The following is a 20,075-nucleotide window of genomic DNA, read 5'->3' as shown; positions in this document are numbered from 1 at the left end:
ACTTAGGCTTTGTGCAGAGGGATGGAAGGACTGAGAGGGTACATGTCTCCTTTTGTGATTGTGTAGTAGATCAAATACAGTCACATCAAGTTTATTGGTAAACATCTTTTTATTAAAAGTATTTGGGGATAAATGGTCTCATAGCCCTTGTTTCTCTAAACTTATTAACAGTGTCCAAAGCAGGGACTGCTGCCCTGGAGGTGGGGATGGGTAAAATAGGACCTAACCAGGGTCACCCCTTCTCCCCTTTCACACCTCCCCTGGATTTAGAATGTGGAGGGGGGACCCCACACATACTCTGGGGACACTAGGGACCCAGTTGGAGCCTCCCCTCAACCACCCTACGTGAGCTGCAGAGAGGAGCCAGCCAGAGACTCCACCTGGTAGAAGCAGGAGCAGACCAAGCAGGCACCTTTGGACATCTAGTCAAAGCTCTGGAATGTTCTCTGACGTCCCTCTGCCCTGCACTGATTCGCTGTTTGCTCCAACCCCTGTCCCTTCTCACAGCCTCTTCACCTCAGGTTCATACCTGACTACCCTCTCCTCTCCTGCCCTGTTCCTCTCACCCCTCTCTTCTTTTCTTTCCATTTAGCTGATCCTGTCCTAAGTAAATCCACCCCCACCCCCAAAAAATTGTGGCACTAACTTGACATTTGCTACCATCACATTGTTCACGCTGTACGTGTGTTCTACCCCTTCCACCAGCCTGTTTCTGGCTTGTCTATTTAAACAATATTGTATCATTGTTTTCTTGTACTCCCCCGTTTATCTGTATTCATCTGTTTTCTCTCATCTTATACTTAGATTGTAAGCTCTTTGGGGCAGAGCCTGTCTTTTTGTTCTGTGTTTGTACAGTGCCTAGCACAATGGGCCCTGGTCCATGACCGGGGCTTGTAGGTGCTATGATGATACAAATAATAAATAATAATAATTTAAGGCTGTAAGGAAATGAATTTCACGTACAGAATTCACAGATGCAATGAATTTGACCTGATCGTAGTAACTCCTCAAACTTCTTTCTTGGCAACATTCATTTAAAGAAATGTGAAAGTATACAGTGCTGTCAACTCTTGCTATTCTATAGCAAGTCATGCAATATCTGCTGTTTTTCTTAAAGAAAGCTCTTGGAGTCATGAGCTTACATTTCATTCAAATAAAAGTTTTATAATTATGGAGAAAACTTGAAAATTTGAACCTTAAAGGCCCAAGAATTAGAATGCAAATAAAAAGAAACCAAGAATTATTATTTTAAAATTTCATTTTTAATCAATCTAATGATTTGGGGGTTCTGACTCATGATTTTTGAACACTTGGGATTAACAATATTGAAGCAACCTTACAGTCTATTAAATGCCATGAGATAATGAGAGACCATGTAAACTCAAAAGTCCATATATATTAAACTGCACAGTAACACAAGTTTCTGAACTCCATAGAGTTCAATTACATGGCAGGGAAAAGTAATTGTACTGTACCGATCCACTCCTGTTCATGGTAGAGTTAGTGCATTCTGCTATTTATTCTTGCTTTTGTTTTCTCTTTCTTCAGTGTTATTATGACAGGTGCATATAACAACTTCTTTCGAATGTTTGATCGAAACACCAAGCGGGATGTTACCTTGGAGGCATCCCGGGAGAGCAGTAAGCCACGAGCCATTCTAAAACCTCGCCGAGTCTGCGTAGGGGGCAAGCGAAGGAAGGATGACATCAGTGTCGACAGTTTGGACTTTACTAAGAAGATCTTGCACACAGCCTGGCACCCAACTGAGAACATAATTGCTATAGCAGCGACAAACAATCTGTACATATTTCAGGATAAAGTGAACTCAGAAATGCACTAGACCTATCCATATCTTTCTGTATTTATAAACCAGCCTTTTGAGAGTTGTAGAAGGACATGATCTTCACAAAAGCATGGTCATTGTGGTGGAATTTGTAGATTCCCTCCCTTCACCCCTCAGTCTGTATCATGGTTGGTGGCAACCAACTGTTTTAAATCACTGCAACTGTATAATTGTCTCAGTAAAAAGGCACTACTGTGAAGTCAGTACTGTGGTCTATGTCCGTTTTTTAAACAATCAGGGGTATTCATTTCAGGACTGATCCTGTGAGGTGCTGAGTACCCTAAGCTCCAGTTGACTCTTGAAGGGACAATGCTTCACAGGACCAGCATCCTGCTGTGCGGCATTCTTTCACAGGCTGCAGTGTTTACCACATTATTAGAGCTTTTCACATTGGTCCCTTGATTTTTTGCAAGAATGCTTTCCGGGCTTTCAAAGACAAGTAGACTTATTTATGAGTGTAGGACTAGCTATGTCCCCCGTACATTGCTGCATACAGAAGGAAGGCCCTAGACAGTTAGTAAGATGGAAGCAAAAGAAATTCTTCTGTTTATTAACAAGTGACAAGTAGTCCCTATTTCCCTTATGACATTCCCCGTCCCTAGCATTGAGCCCTCATTATGGAGTTTCACAAACACGTTTACAATTTTTTACTTCTGCTATAAATCCTGACTTTGTATTTCAACTTTCTGAGTCAAAAAATGAAGAGTGCTGTCGATAATCTCAGCTACCTTAGTTTAAAAAGGCAACTTGTTCTGCAGGTACATTTCCAATCACACTGTGGAATGTGACAATACAAATTACAGTGGGTGCCATTTAAAAACTCAGGATTTGCCACTCCAAGGTGACTATTCAATACATATAAAGATACACTGGTTAATGCATATACACATGTGCTATTACAATTTTGAGATGGGATTTTTCAGAAACCCTCAAGTGTTGTCCTAACTCTGCTTCACTGAAGTCAAACATTGAGTTAAGTCAGTGCTAATCCCTTTTGAAAATCCCACAGGTGATGTTTACTGCATCACACTTATTACTTTAAACTTGGTATTTGCAGAATCCCCAGGAAATACAGGTTTAACTACTATGAATGGTAACTCAAGAGTTTAGCATGGCTCAGTGAATTTTAAAATGACTGTAAAATGACAGGATGACTCCTGGTTGAAACAGAAAACTAAAATTCTACTTAAATTGGTTTATACCGTTCTTTCTTCAATTGAACTTCAATGTAAATGGAAGATATTTCCTTTAGGAAGCGTATAGAAATGGTGTACCATTTTGGAAATGCTTTTTAATCTGGGAAATCTTTCCGCATGACTAATAAAATCTATGGAAAATTATTACCCCAAATGATTTCTTCTCAACTCATGAGTAAAGGAGTGTAACTGACTCAGATGCCTTGGCTGATCTGCTATTGTTAAAAATCCCTCACTTTGAAAAGGTTCTTTAACAACCTTACCCCATTCTTCACTGACTTTTTGGAGAATGAACTAATAAATGAACCTGCATGCTTTTATATTATGATTTTGGGGGAAAAGTCTACTTCCAAGGTTTACAAAAAAAGGTAACAACTTTTTATATGAAGTCTTGACATGACACATGAACTATGTATGTTTAAAATTTTTTAGATTGATACTGTCTATTCCATGTGTAGAAGCACAAACACATGTGCATCAGTTTCCAGCCATAACTATACACATACAGTATGAAATATGTAGGTTAATTTTAAAGGGAATGAGGAATGTTTGTTTATAAAATACTGTACACGCTAGAAGACATGGGCAGTATTATATGTACATATTTATTCTAATTAAAGTTAACAATCAAATTTTTTCTTGTAAAAAGGTTTAAGAATGTGGTAAATTGTATAGAAATCTTGTTAATGCCAAACTACTGCTTCAAGGATGTCATACACTTTCTTTGACTTTTGGCCGCCTCCATTAACCTTTGTAGCCCAAAAATGCTAACAGCTCATACTGGCATTTACTGCTAGAAGTACTGTACCACATATTTAGCTTCTCACATCCTCAAGTAAGAGTCAATATGTAACTTATTATAAAGCAGATCTTAATACCACAGTTATACTATTTTTATTTCAAGTACTGTATTCTGTTTCAGGTTTGGGTACCAAAAAGATCTTGTTAAAATAACTAACTAATAAAATACATTTTTGGAGCTTTACAAAATTATTGATTTCCAGACCAAAATGATATGATGTGATTACTGAGGAAAATATGGAAATTCTTTTAAAGACCAGTATCACATTCATGACTCTGACGTCACTGCTATGATTCAGTTTCCTGGTCTTCTTGACTGTAAGAAAGTTGACATCGTCATTGTGAAACTTTTAAAACTTTTTTTCGTTTTGGTTTGAGCTTTCAGTGGTGTAGAGTAAATGATGGTAAAGTTGGTAAATCAGATTGTTTGGAAAGCTGTTGTTCATGGCTGCATCCTTTGTGTTGCACAAATTAGCTAACTGTTGTTGAATAAAAATATAAATATGTTAATACCAGCTTTTTCAATAAAATGACTATAAAAACTGCATAAACAAATGACTCTGAGCTGTACCTTATTTTTAAGCTAGGTGTTAGGCATATAGGTGCTTTGGAAAATCCCACTGGGTACCTAGCCACATCTTTCAAGTGCTTAAACATGTTTAAAAATCAGGCCTTTAAGAGCCTAAATAAGACTAAGGATATGTTGACACAGCAACAAAAACAACAACAAAAATGCAGCAGAGTGTCTCAGAGCCCAGGTCTACGCACACAGGCTCATCGGGCTCACAATACAGCACTAAAAATGGCAGTGTAGATATTCCGTCTGGGGCTGGAGCGCAGGCTATGAAAGCTAGGGAGGCCTTTTTTGTTGTTTTTGCAGTGTAGACAAAACGGCCTAAGTCACTTTTGAAAATGGTACTTAGACTCCTAAATTCCATAGGTGGTTTTAAAATCACCCCATATCAGAAAGAAACAAAGAAAAAAAATTATGATAGATAAATGAGAACAAAGAAGAAAACATTTTAAATCTATGCAGCTTGCATACAGACAAAGCTCCCACTGAAGTCAATAGAACTTTGCCACTGTAAAGAGGGCAGGATAGAGCAGATAATTTAAGTTTAGAAAAACACGTTAAAATATTAACAGAATATCGTAATTCCTAAATGTTACATTCATCTGAGGAGGAGCCTGAGTTCTGTCAGAAGAGGGAATGTGTGTGTGTCTGTCAACACATTTTTAATTATTTTAACACCTGACAGAAGAACTGTATGGGTTTATAAAATGAGAAGGGGGAGCCTTGGCCATCAGAAAAGAGGCACAAATATTTAGTTTTCTCGTTTTTTTTAAAAAACAGCAACTAACATCAAATATAAGGAAGCAGAAATTCTGTTAGAGCTACCCGGCAAGAAAAGATTCATGGTTAAACAGTGGCACCGAGCCATTCCAGGGGAGACTTAATACTTAATTGGGAAACAAGTCACGTGTCAAGATGAAAACAACATGGCCGGACAAATCCCTCGAAGAAGCAGTATTATTATGTGGTGGTGATACAAATTAAACCTGCAGTGCCAAATCCTACAGTGAGGCAAAATGCCCACTGAAAAAAATGAGTTCATCTAGGTCAGACTGATTTGACCCACGGAGCGACTTCCGCACTCAGCAACGCCGAGAGAGCAAAAGAATTTAGCATGAAGCTTCTTCAGATACACAGCTAGATTGTACCTATCTGTATGTTTATGTGTAAAGGGCGGGAGGAGAGACCGGCATGGTCTTATACACCTCTCCCTTAGTTTACCTCTCGTTTCTTGTTTCCCCTCACCTGGCACATTTCCAGTCCTTGAACTACCTAGTCTCACTTAGCTTATCAAATATGAGTAGATAGTGCTGGGATAACACTCAGTTGCAAATAAACACGTCAAGCAATAGGCCCATTTCCCTTTGCAGTTTCTCTCTTCATCCATAGTGCCCAGCAGGATAAACATAAACCAGATGGCAACCTCCATTGCTCTAGAAAGTTCAGCAAACATATTTATTAACAGCACATGATAACCTGTTTTAATGCTATTGATTAGTGAAAAACAATGGTAACAGGAGCTGCTTCTCTTGGTGCAATGCCACCTACTATTGCTATTTGCAGTCAGTGCAGCCACTTTGCTCCAATTTTCAGTTTGAGGCTAGTTCCCCTATCTAGTGAGATTAAGATGACATTTCTAACCTTTCAACATCACTGTTAGGATGAAATTCACCTCCGCAGAGAAGGCCAGCACAAGAGCTATGCCCACTTTATTCCTAGTTTCAGCCTATGTTATTGATTCCCTCATCCTCCTGATTCCATAATCACATCCCCTGTCCATTTGCATTTTTCTCACTAATTGTGTCATATCTAAAATTAGAGTCTGATCCTGCACACACTTACATAGGCCCTCAGAAGGCAACAGGACTACTACCGCAAGGAAAAGTTTGTAGGACTGCACAGACCACAATGAGAGATTATGCCATACACTATCAAAGAAACTGAGGAACCACCTGATCAGCATCCGATACAGCAAACAGGAAAACATCAAAAAGGAGCTCTCCAACCTGGAGACTCTCATAAATAACCAACCTTCCATACAAACGGACTTTACTAAAATAAGACAGGAGATCTACATTACACACTTCACCTCTCTACAAAGGATAAAGGACGGTAAGATGTCTAAAATCCTACCTGCCACATGGGGCCACAACAGTGGTACCCCTAACTCACCCAGCAATATCATCAATCTATCCAGCTACACACTCAGCCCGGCAGAAGAGTCTGTCCTATCTCGGGGACTCTCTTTCTGCCCCGCCATCCCCACAAACATGATTCAGTTATGCGGTGATCTGGAAGCCTACTTTCGCCATCTCCAACTCAAAGAATACTTTCAAGATAACACTGAACAGCACACTGATACACAGATACCCTCCCACCAACAGCACAAGAAGAAGAACTCCACATGGACTCCTCCTGAGGGTTGAAATGACAGTCTGGACGTATACATAGAATGCGTCCACCGACGTGCACAGGCAGAAATTGTGGAAAACCAACATCGCTTGCTTCATAACCTAAGTCGTGCAGAACGCAATGCCATCCACAGCCTCAGAAACAACCCTGACATTATATTAAAAGCGATGGATAAAGGAGGTGCTGGTATCATCATGAACAGGTCTGACTACCAAAAGGAGGCTGCCAGACAACTCTCCAATACCAAATTCTACAGGCCACTTTCCTCAGATCCCACTGAGGAATGCACTAAGAAACTGCACCATCTACTCAGGACACCTTCAACACTAACACCGGAACAAATCAACATACCCTTAGAGCCCCGACCGGGGTTATTCTATCTACTACCCAAAATCCACAAACCCGTAAACCCTGGATGCCCCATCATATCGGGCATTGGTAATCTCACTGAAGGACTGTCCGGATATTTGGACTCTCTACTCAGACCCTATGCCACCAGCACTCCCAGCTATCTCCGTGATACCACTGATTTCCTAAGAAAATTACAATGCATTGGTGATCTTCCAGAAAACACCATCCTAGCCACCATGGATGTAGAGGCTCTCTACACAAACATCCCTCACACAGACGGAATACAAGCTGTCAGGAACAGTATCCCTGATGATGCCACAGCACAACTGGTTACTGAGTGCTGTAACTTTATTCTCATGCACAATTATTTCAAATTTGGTGACAATATATACCTCCAGACCAGTGGCACCGCTATGGGAATCTGCAATCCCCCACAATATGCCAACATTTTTATGGCTGACCTGGAACAACGCTTCCTCAGCTCTTATCCACTCACGCCCCTTCTCTGCCTATGTTACATTGATGACATCTTCATCATCTGGACCCCTGGGAAGGAAACCCTGGAAGAATTCCATCACGACTTCAACAGCTTCCACCCCACCATCAACCTCAGCCTGGACCAATCTACATGGGAGGTCCACTTCCGAGACACCACGGTGCAAATAAGTGACGGTCAAGTTAACACTACCCTATACCGAAAACCCACCAACTGCTATGCCTACCTTCATGCCTCCAACTTCCACCCTGGACACGATCCATTGTCTACAGCCAAGCGCTGAGGTATAACTGCATTTGCTGCAACCCCTCAGACAGAGACCAGCACCTACAAGATCTTCACCAAGCATTCTCAAAACTACGATACCCACATGAGGAAATAAGGAAACAGATCAACAGAGCCAGACGTATACCCAGAAGCCTCCTGCTGCAAGACAAGCCCAAGAAAGAAACCAACAGAACTCCACTGGTCATCACATACAGTCCTCAGCTAAAACCTCTCCAGTGCATCATCACTGATTTACAACCCATCCTGGACAACAATCCCTCACATTCACAGGCCTTGGGAGGCAGGCTAGTCCTCGCGCACAGACAACCTGCCAACCTGAAGCATATTCTCACCAGCAACTACACACCGCACCATAGTAACTCTAACTCAGGAACCAAACCATGCAACAAACCTCGATGCCAATTCTGCCCACATATCTACACCAGTGACACCATCACAGGACCTAACCAGATCAGCCACACCATCACCGGTTCATTCACCTGCACGTCCACCAGTGTAATATATGCCATCACGTGCCAGCAATGCCCCTCTGCTATGTACATCGGCCAAACTGGACAGTCCCTACGTAAAAGATAAATGGACAAAAAGCAGATATTAGGAATAGCAGTATACAAAAACCTGTAGGAGAACACTTCAACCTCTCTGGACACACAATAGCAGATTTAAAGGTAGCCATCCTGCAGCAAAAAAACTTCAGGACCAGACTTCAAAGAGAAAGTCCTGAGCTTCAGTTCATTTGCAAATTTGACACCATCAGCTCAGGATTAAACAAAGACTGTGTCTGGCTAGCCAGCTACAAAAGCAGTTTCTCCTCCCTTGGTGTTCAGACTTCAACTGCTAGAAAAGGGCCACATCCTCCCTGATTGAACTAACCTCGTTATCCCTAGCCTGATTCTTGCTTGCATATTTATACCTGCCTCTGGAAATTTCTTTGCATCCGGCGAAGTGGGTATTCGTCCATGAAAGCTCATGCTCCAATACGTCTGTTAGTCTATAAGGTGCCACAGGACTCTTTGCTGCTTTTACAGATCCAGACTAACCTGGCTACCCCTCTGAAGATTTGTAGGACTGGACTCCTTGGGGCAGGGTAGATGTTGTCTTTGTACTTCAAAACTCATACAATGCTTTGGGTGCTGTACAAATGACAATGAATAATAAGTGCTGGAAATACTTTCCTCATGGCTGTAATGCAGAAAAACCTTATTCCTTTGTATTCTTGTTTCAGTCCCAGCTGCTGGGCCAGAAAGTCATTGTGGGTGAGCATTCTTTACGCACTTATCCACTGTAAAGACGTACTCCACATTGTGGCCCAATGTGAGGACCCTTTTAGGCCAGGTATCACTGACCTCAGCAGACTGACTTGGGTTCTGAGATCTATAAGTGTTACCATGGTTACAGATTAAGCAGTCACAATATTGATAATGACTCGTCCTGTCATTTGCTAAGTGCAGCCAATCAATAGAAGGTACAAGGCATGTAACTGATCACATTTCCATTAAATAATTGTTTTAATTACAACAGTGACCATATATTTTATTTTCATGTAACATTACTGCTTGTGAGAATAATAGGACCTAAGTAAATAAAAGAATGTATCTTTTTTATATATAAGGTGCTTTTTTTAGCACTTTTGTGAAAAGCCATCACATTTGTTAAAAATAACTAATATCTGGAAAGAGGAGAGAGCACTGGTTTCATACCAAGTAGAATGTGAATTTCTAACACAGCAATAAATAGCAGCCCTATCTGAAAAGACCTTGTCAGAACCAAATATTTCTTCAACCCAAAGACAGATTGGCTCCAACTGCAGGGACAAATGCCTCAAGCTGGTGTAAACTGACACAATGCCAATGAGGTATTCCAGCTGAGGATTGGGCCCATAATATCCTTAAAAAAATAAATCTCTCATAACCTTCTTTAGATCAATGGATTCAACTATTGGAAGAAGGAGCTGTTCTGGAAAAAGTCAATGTAAGTAACAAACAAAAAGAAAAGAATAATTTAACCTGGAATCAGGGGCCAAATTGAGGGGGGGAGGAAGGTTGGTACTCTTCCAAGCTCCACCCACAAAACAAGCACGTCACCCAAATGAAACACCACTCACAGCAGATTGGGCAGCTACTTTAGAGATGATCATGTGTCTTGCTGAGCCTCAACCTGGAATTTGGCTCAACCTTGGTGGGACTTGAATAGGGTTACCAACTGTTGAATCACACAAATGCAAACACCCTTGCCCCACGGCCCCGCCCTTGCCCCATCCCTTCTCCGAGGCCCCGCCCCGCTCACACTGTTTCCCCCTCCCTCTGTCACTTGCTCTCCCCCACCCTCACTCACTTTCACTGGGTTGGGGTGCGGGCTCTGGGCTGGGGCCAAGGGGTTCGGAGTGTGGGACTGGGCTCTGGGCTGAGCCTGGGGTGCAGGAAAGGGTGCAGGGTGCAAGCTCTGGGAGGGAGTTTGGGTGCAGAAGGGGGGGTCATGGCTGGGGTATGAGAGGGGGTGAGAGATGCGGACTCCAGCTGGGCTGCACTTACCTCAGGCGGCTCCCGATGGGCAGCGCAGCAGGCCGTCCCCCGCCCCCGCCAGGGTTTACCTAAAGTGGCTCCGGCCAGCCCAGCGTACACGGGGGGCATGGCAGGCTCCCCGCCTGCCTGCCCTGCTCCCGCGCCGCTCCGGGATGCGGCCGGGACATGGGGGACGGGGGGGGGCACAGGGGGTCTGTGTGTTGCCCTGGCCGTGCCTCCAGGTACCTCCCCCAAAGATTCCATTGGCCGCAGTTCCCCATTCCCAGCCAATGGGAACTGCGGGGAGCGGTGCCTGGAGGCACGGCCAAGGCAACACACAGACCCCTGTGCCCGCCCCCGAGGTCCCAGCTACTTCCCAGAGTGGTGCGGGGCAGGGCAGGCAGGCAGGCAAGGAGCCTGCCTTGCTCCCGGTGCGTGCCGGGCTGTAGCCCATCCCCTGAACCCTTCCTGCAGCCGAACCCCCTGCCCCACCCCTCCTGCATCCCGACCCCCTGCCCTGAGCCCTCTGCTGCACCCCTCCCACACCCCAACCCCCTGCCCTAAGCCCCTTGCCTTACCCCACACCCCTCCTGCACCCCAACCCCCTGCCCCACCCTGCACCCCTCCTGCAGCCCCTGGGGGCAGGGAGGAGACGGAGTTGGGGTGGGGATTTCAGGGAAGGGGTTGGAATGGGGGCTGAGAAGAGGTGGGGCAGAGCCTCATGGAAGGGGTGGAGTGGGAGCAGGGCCGGGAGTCAGTGATGTGGCCCTCGGGCCAATCTACTAGTCCTCATGTGGCCCTCGTGGTCATTTGAGTTTGAGACCCCTGGGCTAGGAGGCTCTGTGCACTGCCCCTGCCTGCAGGCAGTGCCCCCGCAGCTCCCATTGGCTGCCGTTCCCAGCCAATGGGAACTGCAGAGTCGGCGCTCAGGCTGGGGTCAGCACGCAGAGACATGCTGCCCCCTCCCCAGAGGCCACAGGGACAGGCTGGCTGCTTCTGGGAGAGGCACGGGGCCATGGCAGGCAGGGAGCCGGCCTTAGCCCCACTGCGCTGCCGGACTTTTAGCAGCCTAAAATCTCCCAGTTTGACTTCAGTAGCCTCCCAGTAGGAGCAATATGAGATAGTGGGCACTTTTAGTAATGGGAAAAATAATGAGAAAGCCCAGGCTCTCACTTTATATCATGAGTGGCATTTCTTGGGTGTAAGTTTCACAAACTTTGGCAGAAGTTTCACAAAGGCTAGTGATCTACACTACCAGCCTAGATGGCAGTCCACAAGGATCACAGATTGGATATATGAATTCTGAGGACATGTCAAACTTCAGACCACCTCACCTAGTTGAAAAAAATCTTTACAATAAAATATACAGTATTTTGTGTTCAGGGGTCTGGGCCCCATTTAGTCTTCAGTTGGTAACCCTGACGGTGTCTACCCGCCTGCCTGCTGCCGCCCATAATGCGGAAAAGGGATATCTAAAATCTGGAGGCCACCTGAGACTGAGTTAATACAGCGAGTCAGCAGTAGATACAGGAACAGAACACCAAACTCTTGACTTCTGGGTCTGTGCTCTCACCCCAGATACCACCATCCTGCAAATTCTTTGGTTCATCAAACTTAAAAGCAATAGAAAAATTGGCCAACTGGGGACAAAGTTTAAATAAAAAGAGATTTCAAAAGCTAAACATCAAAAGCAAATAAATTAATCAGCAATAGTAAGTGAATAGGTAAGTAAATGTATTGCTCTCTGTTTGGCCCAACATTAGCCAACGTTTAAGGCCTTACAGGTTTGTTTCCATTCGGAGGAGGAATAGTTGATGTGAGCCAGGCACATTCTTTCGTGTAATCTTGTTTATTTATAAACAATGTACACAGAGCCCTGTTTTCCTGAGCAGAAACAACGACATGCAGTTGCCTTTCTCAGAAATCTCCAGGTGTGCAACTCTACAGAGTGAGTTCTGTCTCTCTACTTCCTCTCAGAGTCACAGTCACATCTGCTTCTCCAGGCTTTCAGGCCCTAAGGCTGTGTCTACACTGCAGAGTTAACCTAGGTGACTGGCACCTGGATTAGCCTTACTCAGGTGTGAGTGTCCTCACCGCAAAGCCCTACTCATGTTACTGAATCCTCACAGCTTCTGCCCTTGCCCATGTGTAGGGGCATAGCCTTTGTGCTGGGACACGCTAGGATTCTTTCCTGGTCAATTGTGTCCATTGCAGGAGAACTTGTCTGTCTCGCTGGGGAAACAGTGAGAAAGGCATTGGAGGAGCATTGGCTGTTGCTTCCTCTATAAAGTGACTTAATTCCTCCTTCTGTTGAATCTGAAAGAATGCTTGGCACACCCATTGACTTTAACGGGGTCTGTTAGGGTATATCTACACAGAGAGCGGCAGCAAATCTCAGAGCCTGGGTCGACAGACTCGGGCTCATGGTACGAGGCTAAAAACAGCTGTGCAGATGTTCGGGCTCCCCTCTCTTGGCTTCAGAATCTGTGCTCCTGCTGAACCTGAATCTCTACACAGCTACTTTTAACACCGTAGCGTGAGCCCGAGTCTACTGACCCGGGCTCTGAGCCTCGCTGCTGTGAACTGCCGGCTGTGTGGATGCACCCTTACGGTCTTTGGATCACAGACTCACCCGATAACAACCAAAAGCACCTTGCAACATCACTGTACTGAATATATGTAATGTAAACAAATATGCCTGGTTCTAATTCATTATGCTTTTCTATCCAAAAGGAGGCTAAATGGGTGAGCATCTCTACAGTCCATTTCTGAAAGTTATACTTCTTTCCTGTGCTGCCAGCACTGAAAGGCCAATTTTGCCAGAATATTTTCTAAATAGAAGATTTACAGGATTTGAGTGACTGTATCTTAGCAACCACAGATGCTTATAAACCCAGTTTGACTGTTTCAATTTTTAATTTAAATCTACCACAGAGAGGCAGCCTTCATGTACCATGCACAATTATACAGAAACACAATTGTCTTATACAAATGGAGTCTCAAAAATGAGTCTGAACAATGGAATCTATTCTCTTTCCCCATAGGCCCTAACTATGAATTTCACATAATTTCTGTTGGACAAGCTATTCATAGCTATCTGAGTCATGCTGTCTAGAAACAGGCTGGGGAGGCAGGGGACATAAGAGTCAGTGCAGAGGTACAAGCTCTCCACAAAGATTGTACTGGCTTCCTGCATAGACCCTAGGTATTTGGGGATGAAGTGTCAACCCTAATCCCCCAAGGAGATCTTGAGACAAATTCCACAAGCAGAACCTTGCAAAATTCTCCTCATCCCAGAAACCAGTCCCACAGATTTTTCCTTAGGAAGGCATGACCTGTTCCTGTGATATTTACCCATTCCCAAACCCTGTGTAGCAAGGAGCAAACCCTGAATCCAGAATACAATTGAGTCACATTTTGCATAGCCTCTGAGATAATAACAATCAGTATTTATATAGCTCGTTTTCATCCCCAGATTTCAAAGTGCTTCAGAAAGATATTTTAACATAAGCATCTCAGCTGGAATCAGAAGATCAGTTATCCCAGGATAAAGAGTTTTCAGAATAAAGGACTGAAATATTTCCACTGAGACTCCCCATTTAACGTAGCACAAATAAGGATCACTTGAGCAATTATCAGAAGTAGCTTTAGGAGAGATTTATGAGTCAGACATTTATAAATACAGGAAAGGATTTTTCGCAAGGGGAAGGCTGAAGAATCAATTTACTGCAAATATGACTATGAATCATCATCATCATCTGACCACTATTTGTCCCAATTAAGTGCTATAGATGCACGTCAACATGCACATCTGTGTTATATATTAACTGCATTCACAAGACCATGCAAAGTTAGTACATTTTGGAAAATCTCTTTTCCCCAAAAATATTCACAATATCATTTTGCACGATTTTGTGACCTCAACATGTCATGAAATGTCAGTGTTTGTATTGAACTATCAAGGTTTTGAAATTGCATATGTTTTGAAATTAAAAAAAATCTTTACTGGAAGGAAATTACAAATTTCAAACCCTGAAATTTTTAAAATTGAGGGTTTTGCTCAAAAATTTGTGGTATCATTCTTAAGAGAAAAAAAAACAACCATGAAATCTGTAGTGTTTTCCAAAATTGGTCCAAATCCATATTTCAAGATACGCAAATTTCACTACACAGCCCTGGTTTGATTTTTGTATCTTTTCCCTTTTATTAACCTACAATCATAAGTATACTGTGTATGCAGCATATTAGAATAACTGATAAGAAACTTAAGTCACCTTTGCAACTTTGTCCCTGCCACAAATAGCAATTTGTCGACAAACACAGAATAATTATGCTCTGCACTTCAGCAGCATGTCACTTGGCAAAGGTTAATTTCTGACTTTTCTATGATAGCTCTAAGTAAAATGTCCTGACATTACTTGCAAGGGAAGCTGTCACTTTACTGTCCAAGGTTAATCTGAATGGTTGCTCTTGTAGACAGACATGGCCATTTTTATCAGACTAGGGAATAGAGCAGACCTTAACATCAGAACTCAAGAGTCAAGTTACCTTTGTCCACTACAACCTCTTTATAGCTCTTTGAAGAGGCAGGATTCCTGAGAGTGGAACATACCATACAAGTTATCAGAACTCACTCTTGTGATGAAAAAGATTACGCAAGGGAAAAAAACAAAACCAAACCCACACAGTCCAAGCTAAAGTGGAGCGCTAATCTCAGGCATCTACCTCTTTAAAGCATTTGTAAACTACTTCTCACCTTATTACTGGGATCATTTCACAAACAAAGCTGGGACTACATTTGAGTCAGATTCTGTCTCCGACCTGAGTTTGGGGGCTACATCCTTAAGCGGCTAAACCCTCTTAAAACAATATTTCCATTATCTAAACAATTGGTCATTTGAAGCTTTATTTTAGTAATTATTTATTGAAGTTATAATTCTTCGCCTGAGGCAACATAATGGATTGTTGTCATGGAAACATCTCTGCTGTCACAAGCATGGGATCCTTTTGAAAAGTGAGGGAGGAAGTGAAGCGGGATCTAAAGAAGAAATGCTTTGTTGCAATGTTTCTCTTTTTAAAGCAAAGAAATCATCTAAAAGACAGAGAGCTAGATCTGGATTTTGGTTCCAACCCACCCAAAGTTCAAGGGTATTAGGAGCCAGGATTTTGGTTCAGGGCTATCTCTAATGTAAAGTGACACTAAGCTACTGCTGCCAAGAACTGGCATCTCCCATAGTTAGCAGCATCTGCAAGGCACTTTGTGTTGCTGAATTTGCTATTATTGTCAGAAAATTCTGCCTACCATCTTCAAACTAAGCCAAAAGACTAGTAACAAACTGCTGTTATAAAACACCTGCTACAGTATCTCCATTTGATTTGCAATCTGTTTGACAGAATGCTGACTCTGTACTCGTCACCATATGGGGCCTTTTGCTTGAGCTACCGTCTTGTCAAACAAAATGCCAATCGATTTATGTTGCACAGGGAGGCTTTGGAGAATTTAACATAGATCTAAAGTAAGAGAGGCTGTCAATGTCCCATAAACAAAAAGATAGCCTTAATACTTCATTCCTAAATTAATTGCAACCATTGTAAGCTGGCCTCTGTACATAGCTTTATTGTTCAGGTATTATAGAGTCAAGTTTTATTAATTATCTTTTAAGTGTTGATGGTGTGCTGGATGCAAAACAAGGCCCAGAAGAAAATATGGTTCCTGCCTGGAGTGACATCAGGACTGAGCTGTACAGCAGTGAAAGTTACAACAGCACCAAAAACAAATTAAACTGTAAAACCTACGTTAAAACAATGTTAATGAGGTGTGTAAGCACCTCAAAAAGTAGCTAGTCTGCAAATTGTCTGGATAGCATGTTTAATACAGCCTCACTGTGTATAGCTGCATTACGTACTCCGTGGTTCTTATATGTGCCTTCATCACAGGGTTCCACAAACTGGAGCAAATGCTTATCTCACTGCTGTGGCCTCAATGTGGGAACAACCATAGGCATAACTAGTCTGCTCATCACTCTCACTGTAGAGTTATCCAGGACAAAAACAGGAAACATGGTTACATGTTCTTTCTAAGGGAGATTTTTATCTTACATTTTCATTTCTCTCTCAGAAGTAGTAAAAGCAGTTTCTCCTTTTAGTGTTTCCCTCTTGAGAAAACATTAAAAGGAAAGAGAATACAGTGCAGGCTTTGAGTGCCATCTGATGGCATGGATGAAAACCAACCAGTTATTTTATTATTATTCTGAAGCAGACAATGAATAACTTTAAATTCTAATTTCTAAGAAACTGTAACTGGTAATTGACCAAATAAATGATTGGCCTCACAAAAGAAAATATATGCCTAATTGCATTATGTTTCTGCAAAATTTGCTGAGCTACTAGTAAAAACAAAAGATGATGTAGATCTATATATGTACCAGATGGCAGCTACTGGAATGTGTACAGTTTATGGACAAATCCTCAAATGAACATAAATCAGTACAAAAGTGTCAGGTTCTTACCTTGGATTCTCTTTTCTGGCTTTTTTACAAGCATAGATTGAAGGAACACAACATCTCCTTCTCTTAGGTGTGATTTGGATACAGTAAAATTATTGATTTGCTACAATGCTAAATTGTAGATGTGGGGTGGGACGGTGCAGGTAATTAACAGCTGGATACAAACTTTTTAATGCATATGGTACATTACTGGTTCAAAGTCCTGGTCAGGTGGTGTCAGTACCCCAAGTGTTCAAAAACCATGAATCCGTCCCCTCCTCCCATCATGAAATTGGCTTAAAAATCGTGAGACTCTACCTAATAATAAATCTGGGGTTCTTTTTGTTTGCCTTCTGGGTTTTGAGCCTCTAGCTTATGCTCAGATCATGTTTTCAAACTTTTATCTGTGACCATAATGTGCAGAAACTCACATTTTTAAGTGAAAGCTGAGAGTCCCATGTAACTCCATGAGTCCAGGGGTTGAGGCTCTAAGGAAGACGGTAGATATTACAAGACTCTCAATAAAATCATCAGAGTTGGCAACACTTTGGTAGTGAAAATGAGAAGGCTTGATTGATGCAGCTGTGTAGGCCCCTAGGAGAAGATACAGTCTGCAAGAGCCATAGCACTTGTTTTACCAGCTCTGTGCCCCCTCCACGTAAGGTGCTGGTGTAGGGGATGTTCTGGGGCAGACCATGAGGTGCATCCAGGCAATTCTTTTCTCCCAGCGATTCTGGAACCATTGTAGCGAGGGTGCAATTTAGGGTCCCAGGGTGTACCAAGGGCAAGCACTGCCCAGCAGCTCCTGAAGAGGTGCAGTAGCCTTCTCCTGCTGTCCCTGCTTCGGTGTTATTCCCTGATTATTGCCCAACGACTGATGTGAAACGAACAGGTGGTTTCATTCCTGTCCCAGCCTGATAGGAGCCCCAATCACAAAAACCCCTCACACACTAGATGGATATTAGCTGTCACCACGTTCTGCTGTCCCAGGTAAACTGAATGGGCTGCAGAGACTGGACTAAGCTTTCGTATCATAACAGGGCAATCACCCTACTCTAGTTAAGGTCCAAGCCAGGTTTCAAATCAAAGCTCAGTTCTTCTAAGTGCTCTAAGTCTATGTGGTGACTCAGAGTGCCTTGAAATCTGGTGGACCTCAAGGGGTGGGTGGGTGAGGTTCTGTTACTGATCCAAATCTGGGGCCATTTGACAAAGGAGTTCCTGAGCTACAGCTCCCACCCTCCAAAAAAAAAAAACCACACCTTTTTTTTTTTTTTAAAAACAATAGGCTTCTTCTTAGCATATGCGTAATGTGCCCCAGGTGGCACATGACCAGGATTCATCACCGAATTTGGTCCACTGGTTGGATCATTAATAGCTTCCCTGGCCTGGGCCGGATACTGACAGGGAGTGTGAAGCGAATGCTGATCCCTGCCCTCCTTCTGACAACTGACTTTTGCTCACAGACACAGAGCAAACAAGAGCTCAGATCATCCTATCAGCATGTCCAGTGCTTGAGGATTACCCCCAACAGCGAGCCTGGTATTCACCAGCCCTTCAGGGGAAATCAAATTAAAACTTTATTTGAAAAAGATGTTGCTACTTCATTTTACAAAAAGAAAAGGCGTACAAATTATTTTAGTGTCTCAAAAGCCTCTCAAATTGAAGTGCCAGAGGAATTATAGGAGGCATGCAGGGGCAGAAGAATTAACAGGATTGTTTGCTTTCACAATTTCACACTAGCTGGATAGCTCAAGCAGATAAGCAGGAGTGTTTGGATTCTAAACACACCCAGCCAGGGTCACTGCGAGGCCCCACCTTGAAAAGACAACATAGGTGAAGTAATCTCTTTTATTGGACCAGCTTCAGTTGGTGAGAATCAAGCTTCTGTGCTTACACCCAGGTCTCCTCTCTGCGTAAGCTCGAAAGCTCGTCTCTCACCAGCAGAAGCTGGTCCAATAAAAGATATTAACTAACCTACCTTCTCTCGGACCAGTACGGCTACCACAACATTGCATACCACCTGGAGCAGAAATTTGGAAAAGATTAGATAGCATATTGCTAAAATCTGTCTCGAGCAGGGTGATGGGTTTTTGTTTTGTTATTTTTGGGGAACACCATCAAATTATTTTTGTAAAACAAAATTAGATGTGTCAGTGTTGCTGGCAGGGGAGGGGCAATTTAGGTGGTGAAGAAGTGTGTGTGTGTGGGGAAATGGGATGAGAGGGATTTGGGGCTGCATCAAGGGAAGGGTTAGAAATTGAGATGGGTAGTAGGGTAGGTGAGGAAGGGAGGGACATAGGGTGAGTGGCAGTGGGAGAATAAGGGCAGTGTGCCTGTTAGCCTGACATTGTCCCCTTTTATGTGCACACCAGGATCTGGGGCATCCAAGCCCCTCTCCCTATACCCACGTGAGCTGGGATCTAGGCATCTCTGATCCCCACCCCTGCTCCCCATATACATGCCAGGGTCTGGGGGGGGGGCCTTAGCCACCCTTGGGGGCCTGACACTCTCCTTGCTCCCCTTCATGGAAGCCTGCTTCTGGAGGCACCTTGCCTTTCTGGGAGGTGTCTGAGTCCCTCTTCCTACCACCACATTAGCTGAGATCTGGGATGTCTAACCCCTCCTCCCTTTCGCTATGTGTGCGCCCGGAGCTGGGGAGATCCTGCCCATGTATAGGAGTCTGCCCTAACCTCCCTCCATGAGAACCAGGTTCTGGGGAGTTGTTATTGGATGTTCCCTCTGGGGAGTTATTGGATGTATCTGAGTGCTGCCCCCGCATCTGTGCACCGGGGGTCCCTAACCATCCATGGTGATCTGACATCCCCACCCCCATGTAAGCCAGATGGGGGAGGTGGGGGGGGCTTCCGTTTCTGGGAGTGTTTGAGCCCTTTCCCCAGCCTCTGTGAATGCACACCAGGAGCTAGAAGGCCCTCTGTCCATCGATGATGGTCTGACCTCCCTTGCAAGACATGTACGAAGAGAGGGACTGGACCAGACCTTTCTCCCTACCCCTTCATGTGATTGGGGGCTCTCTGTCCCATCAGTGGTATCTGAGACCCCCTCTTTCTCACCACCTCCCCCCCAAACCAGGATCCTAGAAGCCCTGTTGTTTTTAGGTGGGAAGCTAA

At 43.7% G+C, this 20,075-nt stretch overlaps 1 protein-coding gene across 7 annotated transcripts in view; it reads left to right on the top strand.

Moving 5' to 3' along the window:
- The window catches only part of PPP2R2C (protein phosphatase 2 regulatory subunit Bgamma), a 303,929-nt gene extending 301,883 nt beyond the window's left edge, over window positions 1-2,046 (top strand). For all 7 annotated transcript variants that reach the window (XM_048848924.2, XM_048848930.2, XM_048848927.2 and 4 more), the window contains one exon: window positions 1,549-2,046. In XM_048848924.2, the coding sequence (XP_048704881.1) occupies window positions 1,549-1,840 (292 nt within the window). In that variant the 3' untranslated portion in view covers window positions 1,841-2,046. The remainder of the gene's footprint in view (window positions 1-1,548) is intronic.
- The last annotated feature ends 18,029 nt before the right edge of the window (window positions 2,047-20,075 follow it).

The sequence above is a fragment of the Caretta caretta genome, chromosome 4, assembly GCF_965140235.1.
Source record: "Caretta caretta isolate rCarCar2 chromosome 4, rCarCar1.hap1, whole genome shotgun sequence".
Classification (NCBI taxonomy): Eukaryota; Metazoa; Chordata; order Testudines; family Cheloniidae; genus Caretta; species Caretta caretta.
This window is presented reverse-complemented; position numbering and strand designations above follow the sequence as displayed.